General features: G+C 32.5%; 1 protein-coding gene across 5 annotated transcripts in view; it reads left to right on the top strand.

Moving 5' to 3' along the window:
* Positions 1–15,307, top strand: part of LOC123706629 (furin-like protease 1) — a 159,660-nt gene extending 144,353 nt beyond the window's left edge. For 4 of the 5 annotated variants that reach the window (XM_045655900.1, XM_045655898.1, XM_045655897.1 and 1 more), the window contains exons 9-16: positions 153–291; positions 3,211–3,434; positions 4,144–4,283; positions 6,707–6,825; positions 7,279–7,719; positions 8,444–8,655; positions 10,104–10,185; positions 14,185–15,307. In XM_045655900.1, coding sequence (XP_045511856.1) covers positions 153–291; positions 3,211–3,434; positions 4,144–4,283; positions 6,707–6,825; positions 7,279–7,719; positions 8,444–8,655; positions 10,104–10,185; positions 14,185–14,810 — 1,983 coding nt within the window. In that variant the 3' untranslated portion in view covers positions 14,811–15,307. The remainder of the gene's footprint in view (positions 1–152; positions 292–3,210; positions 3,435–4,143; positions 4,284–6,706; positions 6,826–7,278; positions 7,720–8,443; positions 8,656–10,103; positions 10,186–14,184) is intronic. The other variant, XM_045655901.1, reaches the window with a different exon arrangement.
* Positions 15,308–15,528: the final 221 nt, after the last annotated feature.

Raw genomic sequence — 15,528 nt, forward strand, 5'->3', positions numbered from 1 at the left:
GGAGACGTTACTGAGCTTCATAACATATTTGTTATACGACTTTATTTTCATTAAAATTTATACGAAGCAAATTTTATCAATTTGTAATTTGTTCTTCGTCTAAACAACTTGATGTAGTCATAATTAATTTTTACTTTAACATTGTCATCTAGGTGGTTACCACAGACTTGCATCACACATGTACAACCAGCCACACGGGTACATCAGCCTCTGCTCCGCTTGCTGCGGGAATTTGTGCTTTAGCATTACAAGCTAATAAGGAACTCACGTGGAGGGATATGCAGCATATTGGTAAGTCCTTTCCTTGTCGCTATACGCCCGCTACTATATTTTTTTGAAAAAATGAAGTGTCTCTAATAACCACATAAGTCGAGCAAATAATCGAGGAATAAGAAAGCAAAGAAAGCTTAATATGTATATGTAAAAGCACCTGTTTTATTATCGTAGACAGTATTGTTCTAAGACAGAGTGTCTTAGAACTTTTATGGAAGTTTATTGTAATTTTTTATATGTGATAAATAATGTTAATATTGAATGAACATCGAATAAAACATGCATCATTCTAATTGTGAAAGATATTTTGAATCCGGGATTGAGACTAATTTTACAGAAGTTTTTGAGATTATTCATTACAAACCTACAAATAAATTTTTATAGTGTAATTTCTTTAATATTAGTATATAAATTATTTTCCTTATCCTACTGAGTCGAACGTTTACTATTAATTGCTCACAGGTAAAAAAAGCCCAGAATTCGTATAAGTGTAGCAAGCTTTTTGAAACACTTTATTTGTTCAAAGAACCAACACGGAACGCGAAACCATTGAGAGAATACATCACATACAACATGAAAAAAGTGACGAAATACATTACACAACGTTAGTCTACTTTCGCGACAAAATCTACGTCCGTTAGAAGCGAACGACGTAGTAAAATAAAACTCAAACAATTACGGTAAAGCTGGATTTCAACTGGAAACAGAAAAATATTTTTAAACATTCACTTCCGTTCCATTTGACTTAAGATGTACTTAACTATTTCAAGGTAAAATCGCCTTACCTTTTTAGCGGAAAATGCTTTCAAAGAAAGATTTGGCACGAGATAAACGGTAATCCTATTTTCTTTGCCGGTTATGTGACATATTCTGTATGTAATAAAAGAAAAAGCTGCCTGCGAAATAAACTCCTTTAAGCAAATTTGGTTCATATCTACGAATGTTTAATTATAAATCAGTTAAAATAGAATTAGTTGTTATTTACATAATTTAATCTGATTGATTACTGAAGATTCATTTAGTAATAGGCAAAAAACAATATGTAATATGTATATTTGAAATATATATTTGAAGTATTTTTGCAAAATAAATTCCAATGTATACATAATGGTTTAATTATCTTAAAAACTTATTTCTCTTAAAGGTATCTTCCTTTTAATAATATTAAATTTTTATATTTTCGTTGATTGGAATTTTCAGTATTGCGATATGTATTATAAGTTTATCCGTATTAAAAATCCAAATCCATTATTCGCGTTATTTTTATCGTATGAACTGTAATAACGTTGAACCGTAGGCTATCTAATACACGCCAATTTTTTATTTTATGTTTTAAAAACACGTTTATTTTGGAAACAAACCGAAGGGTTAATGTGAGTTAAAAAACAAAAGATAAATACAACAACAAATTATAATTAAATTTTTATTACTTCCGGTTATGTATGTATGTACAATAATGTATTAACGGTCTTGCTTGCTCATTATAAAACAAGTTGGTCATTATATTAATACAGGAATTCACTCAAAAAATACTAAAACAGTAAAACATGTATATGCCGATTGAGATGGAAAATTTAGTATATAAACTAGATAGATTTTCTTAGATTGTATATTCTTTGTTTTCTATCTGTATGTCTAGAACATGGTGATTAAATCAATATTAGTTTTCCATGGGCATTCCATTTGACTAAGTTTTACCGAGAATCAATGTAATTATACTTCGATTACTGTATAGTCAGTCAGCTTTCATATTTACGTTTCAAAATTCGATTTTTAAATAATGTTAATATTTGACAATTAACATATTTATATAACCAGCCTATTTTCACTGCATTGGCTAAATTACTCGTCTGTGCTATTTCATCACAGCGTAGACAACATTTATCAGAAAGAGACGAACTTTAAGAAACCTCGAAGTTAATAATCAATATAAATCTCTTTTTAGTAAATCATACAAATATTATTATTAAGTGGTTCGAAAATTACAATATGTTTGTATTAACAATTATGCAAACATATGTTAATGTTAATTATTCTTAATGAATGTTTTGCTTCAAATAAAATTTTTGATGTAGGCGAAAATTAACTGAAATAGTTTTGATGCAATTACGTCGTATTGTTTGCGAAATGTTATCGCTTAGTTGGAGCTATTTTAAGACTGCATATAATATAGCAATACAAATCTTACACGAAATAAAACATAAGTATTGTGTTACCTTCACAAATTAATGCCCGAGCTGATAATTACCCAATTTCTATATTTTAATATCCACTACCTAAAACAGTAGCTCAAAAAATTACGAATAAAGACGTGAAATACAGATAAACAAACATATTTTATAAAAAAAAAAAAAAATATTTGTATGGAATAAATATTACTCTGAAATTGTGTTAACATATTATTACTGCAATCATAATTTATTTATGACAAAAGATAATAACATTCTACTGCATTTTTGTAGATATCGAGACGTGGCAGGTAGTTTTTGACTCGATTCCGTTTTCGTAGGAAATATAATTTTTATAAAGGAAATTCCAGTGCATAGCTTTTTACTATGTGTGGTGAATAACCAAAATAAATTCATTAGTTCTAGGGAGTACTTCCTACAAACTTATAACATGTATAAGTACGCAATTTGAATATATGAAGTGTAATACAGTCAAAATCTGATATAACGACGTCGAAGGGACTACTTATATTTGGTCGTAAAAACCGATGGTCGTAAAAGTTGATGACGTTGTTATTAAGTACCTAATATTTTTACCCGCCGCCTTTGATTTTGGTCAATATAACCGGTATGTTGTTCTAAACGGTTTTGACTTGATTATGATTGAAATGCTAAAATGTTTGTTTGTAAGTTTCTACTTATTTTAAAGTGGAAGTATTTGTTTTATGAATAAATAAATAATAATCTTAAATTAATGTCGTATGAACAGTGGTTCGAACAGCACGACCGGAACGTCTGAGCACTGGTGGTGAATGGCGAGTGAACGGTGTCGGTCGGAACGTTTCTCATTCGTTCGGCTACGGGCTTCTCGATGCAGCAGGCATGGTACGGCTTGCCAGGTCTTGGAAGACTGTACCTCCGCAACGAAGGTGTGAACTGGCCGCTTCAACGCCCCAGAGAGCTGTACCGCCGAAGTCGTCAATATCTTTACGGGTTAGTATGTGACATTTTGTATGGTTCAAAATTGATGGAAAGTATTAGTATTTATGTTTATTTATTTATATACAAGGCATAAGTACTTTACTTACAAAGAAAACATTACATTAAAAAAACATAGAACATGCATGTTCATGAAAAATAAGTATACACAACATATACGGAAAAAAACTAATACAGACCCCATAACAAGGTTTTATAACTAAAGAAAAATTAAATGTTAAATGTAATGTATCTTGTTTTCGAGTTTTATAAAAACAATTAGTAATAACGTTTCATGAGGTCTCTAGAACTATCATTCAAAATGTTTAGGAGGTGATTTGATTCATGTGTAGCTTCTATTTTGGAGAGCAGAGGAAATTATTTGAGTAGATTTTTCTCAATTAACTGTGACTGTGACGAAAGAGTGATTGGTTTTGCAAATACGAAAATTTGATATCGGTGTTTCGTTTCGTTTTAACCTGTTAAAATTTTATGTTACATAAGCGGTAGAAAATTATGTATATAACGTATTTTTGAAATATAGAATAAAATTATGTTAAGTAGGTTCTCTTAACCAAATTCAATATGACTGCACTCAATATTGTGTGTATCTAAGTTATATAAATGAATTATTTACTGTGGTCGCTTCTAACTCTTTGTTCTATCTGGATTAATAAACAATGAAAAAAATTCATCACTTCTTTAACACTTAATTTTATTTCAGTTGGACGTAAGCGCCTGTCCCGGGGTAAACTACCTAGAGCATGTCCAAGCGCGAGTATCGTTATCGGCGACTCGACGTGGTGACCTACGTATCACGCTCACTTCGCCAGCTGGTACTCGCGTCACTTTACTGACGCCCAGGTAACAAAAAAGATATTTATCTATCCATGGGATATCATTTATTCATGTAGATAACTTTTGTAAGACTATCAGAGTGCAGATACTTATATCTGCAAAATTAGAATTATTCCTTGGAAAATAACTAATATCACACGCACCTATAAAGCCGGCAATGAAATGTAAATTTCCAACTATCATCCCATTTCTCTTCTTACAACCCTCGCTTAAACTACAGGAAAATAATTTACGTCTAAATACCTAATTAATTAGAAAAAGAACTTATGCTTACAAACAATCAATTCGGGTTCCGACATAATAGATCTACAGAAGATGTAACTACTGGACTATAAGTTCTAAGATGAAGGACAAAGATGTATCGGTATTTTTCTTGATCTAGCTAAAGCTTTTGACCGTTGGTTTCAGTCCTATTATTCTAATAGAGTTCGAATTCATGGGTATTGCAATAAATTAGAGAAGGTGGTCACGTGGTTTGCCCCTGGGCAGTGTTCATAGTACAACGCTATTTTTTGTGTACTTCAATGACATATTTTATCTCGAGCTCCCAAATGCGAAACTCTTTTATTTTGCTATTACAGCAATTGTCTTTTACTGGCACTCTTGGGAACAAGCCGCACTACTAGCTTAATTAGGTCTCCGCCAAATCTCTCAAATTCAAATAATCTCCTTTCGTCAATACGTGTAAAACTAAATTTAATATTTAATATTAAAACAGATAAGGTTTAAACAGGGAATTTAATAGACGAGATGGGGTTTGGTTTGGTAAACTTTGATATGTAGTAGCCATATGCTTTCCCTTCCTGGAAACTGGTACTACCAAGTAACTGGTATTAATCATTGATTCGAGACTATATGGGTCCTCAAATAAATTACCTGTGTTCGCAAACTTGTGAATCTATTTAAATGCCTCAGAAAACCTTCCGATCCATATACATTACAAGTAGTGTGTACTGCATAATGTCAGTCGATATTATTTTACTGGATCTCGGTATAGAGTGGAGCGACATCGTTTTCAATGCTGAAAATTTAGCGTGCCCAATTCTTAATATGCACTATGTGAAACCTTTTTACTAACAACAATTACAATATTACATTTATTTATTAAAAATTTCTAACGCTCAGACAACTATATTTAATGGCCAACCATACCACATCATACGCAACGCAAACCTACATATACCGCAACTCAACGGATCGCATAGCTACACCCTACGCTTTATCTCTTTCAGAGGCCCTTTCTCTACTTTCTCACAAACAATATTCACTCTTGATTCAAAACATCTTTTTAACCTGTCTTGTACAGTACTAGTAAAATTATACTAAATGTTAATTTAGCATAATTTTACTAATTAATTAAAAGTATGTCAAATGGAAGAGAGCTGCCCGCACTACAGCGAATCCTCGAGGGTTAGTGCACTTCCTCATTTTACTGTATATCTTTTCTATTACGTGTAATGAAATTTTTCTTACTTTCTTACTAAAACAAACGTATCGACATTTTTTAAACGACATTAGAACCTAAATATTTAGATCAAATCAAATAAACATAGAACGTTTTCTAATTATCATTTGTAACGTAAATTCAGCTAATATATGTAAGTTATGTTCGAAAATTAAATCGTTCTAAGTGGCTCAACTTGTCAGTGAACTCGTAAATCCAGAGAAAAGCCGCTTGGCGCGTTTCATGTAGCTTATTTTAAAACATTACCGTATTCCTTCAACTAAGTAGTAATAAGACCGCTTCGAGCATCTTATAAAATGTACACTATACATTTTATAGAAGAACTAAACATCTTTAAGTTTTTCATGAAGATATTGAAAAGTTTTCCTTTTTCCTTATGCAGTAAATTTTTCATAAAAAAATTCTACGTTAAAATAGTCAATGATTGAGATGTTTTAATATACGCTGTATAATCAATCATGCTTAAAGTTTAGTGTATTAAGAAGTATCGCCATAACCTTTTTAGGTCTAGGCTTCAGATTTCTGTACCCAGTTCGTGATCATTTGTTTTTCTAATAGGCATGTAGGTGAACAGCTCTCTGTGCCTAACACCCGCCCACTATTTATTGATGCTGGTTACCTCACGATGCTTTACTTAACCGTACGGACCGAGTGTCAGATGGGCGCAGATAGAAAGTACATTGGCGCACACCCAGGCTTCCAAGCTACAACCTCAAGGCTGAGAGTTGCAGGCTAAAGCCACTAGGCTAACACTGGTTTATTGATTACAAAAATAAATTTACTAAACGGTCTTAAGTTTAGTTTTTTACAATAACTATAAACAAAATTGTGTAATAATACTCCATCTGCATATAATAAATAGGTACGTCATCTGTATCTGAAATTATCTTGTAAATTGCTTGATAAACAAAGCATCTCTTCTGAAACTAGGTTAAGTTTAGCTAAACTAGGTGATTATTTACAGACAGCACGACTTGTCGCGCGCTGGGTTCAATTCCTGGCCATTCATGTCAGTTCACATGTGGGGCGAATCACCCCTTGGCGAGTGGCTGCTTGAAGTTTCTAATGAGGGAAGATTCATGGGTATGTATGAAATGTTCTAAATATATGGATATTTTCTAGTCCTAAACGTATATAATAATCTCAGCTTCAATCAAAACAATGTTTTATCTAACTCATATTTGTAGCTATACAAATTAATCTTTGGAAGTAAATAATTTCGATAGTTTAATTGCACAATAAACCCTCAAATTTGCAAACTAATTATAAACGATCTTAATCCTTTATAACCAGCAAATCCTGTGAATAATGAAACTATCGCGAACGTTTCAACTCAAATGCGATCGGAGAGAAATTGCAATACAATTTAGTTACAGACTCACGGGAGATTACAAACTTTATCGATTTCAACTTTGAAGCCTCCTAAAGCGTTAGCTGTAAATCAAGATCTTTCTAAACTCCGGTGTCAATTCTATTACAGTTGAATCAATTTAAACTTTGAGAGTCGAAAAGCATTTTACCTTGTATATACCATAGGTCGAGCGACATTACAAGACTGGTCATTAACTTTCTACGGAACGAGCATACCGGCTGCTAAAAACGATCCAATACCCTTCAGAAATCCAATAATACGTAAGAGTAACGCGACGAGACCCGTCGTAGTGCAAGCGGGACGAAAGAACAAAGGGAAGACCATCCCAATAGTTCCCACCTACACGGTGGGATTAGTGAAGCGAAAAAAGAATAAGAATTCCAAGAATCCCAACAGAAATGCGCTGAAATCAAAACAGAGCCGTCCGGCAACTCGTTCGCCGATAGAAAGCTCGACATTGCGAACGACGGCCCCAGATTTGAGTATGAATTTGCGGGGAGATTTAACGGACCCTTTGGCTGACGCTAGAGGACGCAAGATGTCAAGCCTATTCGAGCAATATCCGAAAATCCAGAGAATATATCCGGCGCCGCTGCAAGCCAACGGTACATGCATGTTGTCCGTTTGCCGACCGTTTTATTTCAGCTGTACGAACTTGCACGTCAATTACCTTTGTTCTGCATACCGCAATTGCATGTTGTGTGCGCAATTTTTTCAGTGAAACTTTCATTAGGAATTCGTCTGACGGTGTGTTTTTTTTTAATTTCGCTTATTTTGAAATAGGTTGCGATTTTCGTAGTGTTTGCATTTGTTTTGTTTCTGTGAATTTTATGTAGAATTGTGAGAGCAGGTTTTTCCTGTTTAATAGTGATATTTCTAAGTAGATAGCTGCTGTTTTGTAACTGTAGGCTTCCTTCTTAAACTGCTGTGAATAACAATAATAATATTGTCTCTTTCCAAAACACATATGTTAGCATGTTTACACGTCCCTATAATTTGTTTTTAACTTTATAAGTATTATTAGCTTTATAATAATATTGAGATATAATGAAAGACCCTAGAGAATCTCCTTTAATAAAACATTTACACAAGAACACAATAGGTCTTCCTTTTTAATTTATATTAAAATAATAAAAATAAAAAGTCTGTTTATTTTATGCAAAAGAACATTGTAAACTTAATCCTATTATATATATATATATATATATTTAAATAAATTATACAATTTTATGTTCTTACATTAATTTGAAATAATAAGCCCCACAGAACACCTATTTACACGAGAATCCAAGACCATTTCCAAAATCTAACACACCTTATAAATTACAGCGGGGCCATTAAGCCAATGGGAATTAATATTCTACGGTACTGAAACGCCGCCGCAAGATAACGACGCGTCTCCTGAAAGTCCCCAGTTTCCCGAAATTCCGTCTTGGAGTGGAACAAATGAAAACAACCATCTGCCACCTGAACCATCAGAGGAACCCAAACACAACTCCATAGATGATGACCTGGCTCTCGTCTGGCACGACTCACACGCGGTAAGTTCAATCTGTCTGTATACGTTTTTTAAATGATGTAAAGAGTAACTTTACAATGAATAATTTTATTACGTATTATTAAGCGAGGTGAATGCGAAAATATACACGCAATACTTAAAAAAGTGTATTTCATAAAATCATATTGGTGGTTTATTGTTATGAAATTAATTCTCGACCAACTTTATAAAACCAAAATCATTTTTTCATGTAGGTAACACAACGACACTTATTATCGTCAAAAAAGAAACATATATTAAATGCTTCTAATTTTACATTTATTGCCAGTTCTCAAATCAATGGCATAGAACGGAAGAGAACTGGCAATGAACTCTCCGCCTTTCTTTTTAATCGCCAAGTTTTTCGTTTTACACTATGTTTGTAAGAAATGGGTAAAAGTTACCCAAATACCTGTAGGAGTATTGTGTATTTAAAGGATTTTTTTCAATCTTATTTGTTACTCACAATAACGTTTTGTTTCATTAATAATACATTCGTATTATAAAGAAAATAAATTTAGCCACAATGAAGTAATCGGTTAAGTGCAATTCACTTGTGAAACCAAAGATGGGAAGACATTATGTGCAACGCCTGTCGGTCGGACCATTTACTGCTAAAATAAATCCCGGTTAATAGCAACTGTCTTTGGCGTTTTTATTCATTGTTTTCATGAAAATAAATGTCTTTAAATATTTTCTTTAGCTTTGTCTGCTGATATTGTCACTAGACAAAACAATTAATACCAATTGTAGGAGATAAGCGTTTTGTGCCTTTTAACTTAAAATGATTATCGCTGGTAATCGAATAAGATGTTATACATTCAAAACTCAAATCGTTTTGATGATATAAAACGAAATTTAAGTTTAAAAATATTTTTCTCTTTGCATAGATATTTCGTTTATTCTGAGCTCTGGAAACGTCAATATTGGTACGAATTCAATTATAATTCTACGTTTTAACAGAACTGAAAACGTAGTTAGTTTAAACAATATATTTAAATGCTATAAATAACTATAATAAATATTAACATCTTATATTTTCTACTATATTTTAACTTATTCAACCAAATTCAAAATTTTATAACTAATACTTTAATCTTTATAAGTTTACTGTAACTTAGCCGTCCCAATGCAAGGAATTGGGGCTTAAGTAATACTATTGTAACTTACAAGTGCTGTTGCGTTACATAAGTAAAGTCTTATATAATGTATATCCAAACAATGGAATAGATAAATAAGGATCTAATTCTGTACGTAACCAAAATCCAATTATAATACCAAAAACAATGATTATATACAGTACATATATAAGCGCAGTCGCACCTTCCGAAGAGTGTCCCTTCCTTACTTATCTAGGTTTTTGTTCCACAGTATCGTCCAACCACAAATACGCTAAACGGCACTCTACAGTTTAAATACTAAAATATAATATGAAATTGACTTTACTTACAGATACGTGAAGAAAGTCCTGGAAATGGAATGGCCGGAAGCGGGTGTGCCACACACGCCGTCCAAGCTCCACATAAATGTTTAGGTTTGTGTTTACTTGTCCTCATACTTACAGCGGCCGACGCTTATTTAACACTAACTGGTATCAGCTTAGGGAGAGGCAGGTAGGTTTAATTGCCAGCCTTACTGGCGGTTCGAATTAGTTAGCCACGGGTGAGCGAATTCATTCATAATCTCATATGGAAAAATAAAAAAAAATTGTTTTACACTGCAATGTAGAAAGTTCAAGTTCTTTACGTAAAGTAATTTAGGTAATATTAGATTGATTGTATATCGTCAAGTTACTTTACATTGTTAAGTTGACTTCAATACCTATTCTATGTGAAATGGAGTAAGTTCTGGTGGTTTTGTCGTATACAATATGTCGCATCAATTAGGGACTTGCTTTTGGGTATACGTTTACATGTTTGTGATACTGTCAGCTGGCTTTCAGTATTTTCCTGAACAACTCAAATCAATTTAATTATTTAATATAATTATATAATAGCTTTCAATACGCTATTTGACAAGAATTTAAAAAAAAACATTTTGGATAATTTATTAGTGACTGTGTGTAGAGTTTGTTATTTTTAATTGTGTTAAATATTAGCTTTTAATTCATATAATTCAAACATTTCTCTTGTCATGCTTGTAAACGTGTAAAATCCAAATTATACCTTTTTATTATTATCCTTAAATTACACAAATACACATTTATTTCGATAAAAAATAGAATTCGACGAAATTAACTCCGAGATCAATATTAGGAACATCCTAATATTGGGCAGTGGACAATCAACATTTAAAGTTGTTTTTCTGTATATCATTTTTAAAGCCATGCTTTATACGGATTACTCACAATAACACTTTATTTTCCATATTGTCAAATATGCCTATTGTATTAAAATTTTACAAATACTTACCTTACTTTGAATAACCTTAAATCAAAGTTGAGCTTAAACTTCATAGTAATAAATATTTTGACTCGCTCGCCCCGTGCGTACTATCGAGGCTCGTGATCTAGTAAATTGTATTATTTATCTACATAAGTACAAGCTGTTAATTAATTTTATTTTGTACCTTTGTAACAAACTGTTTGAACTGCCACGTCACTCCCCCAGTACTTAAGATATTTTAATAAGCCACTGAAATTTAGATAATTTAGTCGAGTCCGGAGGCTTCGAAGTAAAACTTTTTGTCATAATTTATAAACTCGAGCCCGTTAACAATGAAAAAAGTATTCGAATCTTCGGACTTTTCAGTCGCAGTAATTTAAAAATATTTTAATAATAAAGAAAGGTGTTCAATGTTATTTACCTTAGATAGTTGTATTTTTAAATTACTGTGGTTAAGTCCACATTACTTGTGTATTTTGTTATATCGGCAAAATTAAGAGCTAGGAACAAGTGCAATTACATAATTTTATATTGTGTATTACAAAACGTCCATTTTGCTTGATTGACGCTCAAGGGCTTACCATGGGCTACATAAAACAGACCAAATCTATTGGTTCCCAAGGAGATGATCAACTAAGAACTGTAGTAGAAATTTCCTAAGTTTTGCGGCTAGACAAGTACCCGCGATTACGTTTCAAAATTTTTAAACAATAATTTTTAAAACATTATATTTTTTTTTCATAATTTGTCGTTGGTAGAGCTAAGCATTTTCGTTTTTGTGTGGCCCAAGGTGTAATAATAGAGGACAGTAGAAAATTGTGGATGTAGTAATAATATAGCATAATAATTAATAGATATTCTGTGGTACTTAATGTAAGTCACGTACCGATACTTCTATATCTATTTTATGAATAATTTAATTGAATGTAAAATTTATTTGTGATTATTGACCTGGATATATACTAGTAAATAGTTATTGCGTGTTTAAATCAATTTACGTAATTTTTTCCTACTATTAACAATAATATTTTTATTATGTAAGCGTAATCATATTTTATTTTATATCAATAAATACGCCTTAAGTGGACAGGAAAATGAGCATAATAGGGCCCTTGGTAAAATACTTTGCGTCAGGCGTGTTACAACCACTCAAATGAAACGAGCTCACGCTTGGTCACGTGACCATTACCATAAAAATCAAAATCGAAATTCCGTTCATGTTATTGGGTCACCTCAGTCGTAATGTATTTGCCCAGGGCCCACAGTATATTTTATAAAATCACAAAACAAGTTATAAATAATAATAAAATCGGTTCGTACTTATAAATCACATATTTATTAAATAAGTTATATATGTTACAATAGGTCAATATGTTAACATACTTTACAATAGGTCAAATTTACAACTGAACAATGAAATGTTAAGTTTATAGAATCTTTTATTTGCCATTAACCAAAGAGCACAAATTACGATGCCAAATGTACGCATTTACATCTTTCAATCAATAAATATTAGTGTTTAATCGGTGATCTGATAGCGCAGTGTGGATATTTTACATTCGCTCAAACTTACTTTAAACACTAATTTTAAGTAAAATATCTTCAGCGCGCTGTGTGGAATCATACATATCGTTTATAATAAGTTGAAGGGGATTTTGTTAGGCAGATAAGTTCGTGTTATTATAGGCTTTATATGTGATGGCCTGTGCACTTAACATTTTCTCGAATATGACATTTTACTACGTTTATTTACATTATCAAATACGTTCATTATTATATGTTTGCAATTCTAGCTACAAACAATAGTAAAAGATACTTAACTATCGTCAATATATCAGATCGCTAAAGACTTTTTATATCAGCGGTCTTGGCAGATTTATAAAGGATGGGAAGAGGAGAATCGACCGGTCGGGTTTAAATTGCGATCATGTATCAACCTTACGTACGTGACCCTCGCTTTATTTCCACCTCAAATTACATTTTTCTTATAAAATCTTTTTTGTTGTCTTCGGATTTTCGCACATGCTTAACAAGTCGAACAACTTATCAATTGGTTCGTGTTTGCATAACATTGCAATATCACGTTTTTTATGACTTAATAAGAGATTGTAAAAAGTAAACAGGCTTTTACAGAAATTTATATTATTAGTTCCAGAAACATAATGAATACTGCATAATGTGGTTGTGATCATATTGGTGATTGCCAATCCATATATATGTGAAAATTAACTGTACATAATAAGTAGATAATAGTAAAATAAAATTTGGAGACTTGTACAAATTGCTCATTAATGTAAATTTTAAAACGACTGATCGATCAAGATTTCTCATCGACTGCTAGTTAATATAACTTAAATGGTCTAAGTATGTAAAAATGCCTAGATGATGTAGCCTAGAATAAAATGCTGTATCACGTTTTAACTATCGCTCGATGTACTAGAAGTCGTTAAGAATCCCATTTTTATAACAATTTTGCTGTATACATGTAAAATTGTTCACCATTCGGCGTTAAGTAGCTACCAAAATTGTATTTATAAATGTAAATGTTAAATTTGTATATATTGAACGTGATGTGGATGGAAATATAATAAAAGAAAAACTTTTAATACAAAATCAATACAGATTTTCATTTATGTTGAAGTCTTGTCTCTGATCAATGTCGGCAGTTAAATGTTGTATAAATCAAACTGACGTATAATTGTTATTAGTCTAACTTTAGAAATGTGTGATCAATGTTATTTGTTGCATGTCCCGCTTCGCTTGTTACGTGCTTAACATTCATAGTATCTCCGCTTTCCGCTAAACTAATTCCTACTTGTAACAACTTTTGTTTCACATTCACGATTCATATCTAATTTTGCCCAGTATTTCCTGATTTCATTTAATTTTGTGCACGTTCTTTCCGGCATGCAAAAAGCACTAGAGACGTCTGTTTGTTTTAAATTTATCAACAAAATTATTTGAGATCAGTGACGAGATTTTACTAAACGTTTCCCTTCAATACCTGTTTTCATTGTCTGTGTCTACGAACTTGGAGCTGGAACTTCTGCATCATGCTGTCGACGCAAGTGCATGGAGGCTGGGACGGTGCTGGGTGGTTTCGGTATTCTTGTCCCATGTACTGATATACATGTTCTCTCTCCCATTAGAATGCGCGAAGGGTTTGCACTTGTACGACGGTCGATGCTATGCGAGTTGTCCGGATGGTACGTACGCAGGGGAAATACTGGAGCGTACTTCGAGGCGACGTAACCTTACAATTTTGGAGGCTGGACCGCCTGTCATTAAGCGACAGGGTGATAACAAGCCGACAGCTTCGGAAGCTTTAGATATGGAACCGAATATTAACTACACCTCTCCCCTGATATGTCTGTCTTGTCACTACACCTGTGCCACGTGCGTTGGCCCACACAATAGCCAATGCTCTTCCTGCTTGGATGATGCCCAAATCGTCAACTTAACAGATGCTGAACCTAAATTCTATTGCTATCCAAACATAATCTTACCTCAGCTAAATGACGCAAATTGGCAATACAAAGTTAACGTGATTCTTTCGATAGTTCTCTTTGTATGCGGTTTATTTGTTTGTTATGTACTAAGCACGTGTTTGAAGAAAAACTATGGTAGAAACAATTATAATGATAATATAAAGGTGGCGTATAAAGAATTGGCTGCAGATGATAAGCATCAAAGTGCTTTGGATATTGAAGAAGAGATACACAAAGCTATTATTGACGGAAGTGATAGTGAATCAGATGATGATTTGCGTTTATAGCGCCTTTTGTCTTTTAACCGTGATTACTGCGAGTTAAATAGTAATTTAAGTGAGTAACTTTAAATGTTTGAGATCACAACATTAATACTCAAAACGTCAAAATTTTAAGCCATTGTTTTAAACACACGATAGTTTTACTAACTAGACCAAACTATTTACTCGGGTCTACTAATTTTATCTCTTTACAAGTCTTTACAATCATTGTTTTTTTACTTTCCATTTCATTTATTTTAATTAGGAACTATTTCGTATCTTATACCTTTATTCATTATTTCTATATTCACATTTGGAATTTAACAAACGAATTTATCTATGACAAGAACATGTGATTTTACACCGTCCACGATACTAACACATTCTATTCGTTTCTCTAGTTTATAACGTATACTAAGTCAGTGATGCATAATACTTAATAATAATTTTGCTCAAGTGGCCATTTAGGTAAGTAGGCTGAGCTCCGGTGTAAATAATTGTGTATATAATAAATCAGTTCCTATTTTAAATTTTGGTTTTATTATTCCTTTGAAAACCTTGTTTCTAATAATGCACGTTTCTAGTAGACTTAGATAATGTCTTAGTATTATTTTACTACGGCGTCGTCAATACTATCCAATATAAAATATTAAATGAAAGAACAATTGAGAATCGTAAAGGGAGACTAAAATAGGCACACCACAGAGGATCAATAAAGCTAATATATTGGGTAATAGAAGAGCTC

Source organism: Pieris brassicae, chromosome 3 (genome assembly GCF_905147105.1).
Source record: "Pieris brassicae chromosome 3, ilPieBrab1.1, whole genome shotgun sequence".
Taxonomy (NCBI): domain Eukaryota; kingdom Metazoa; phylum Arthropoda; class Insecta; order Lepidoptera; family Pieridae; genus Pieris; species Pieris brassicae.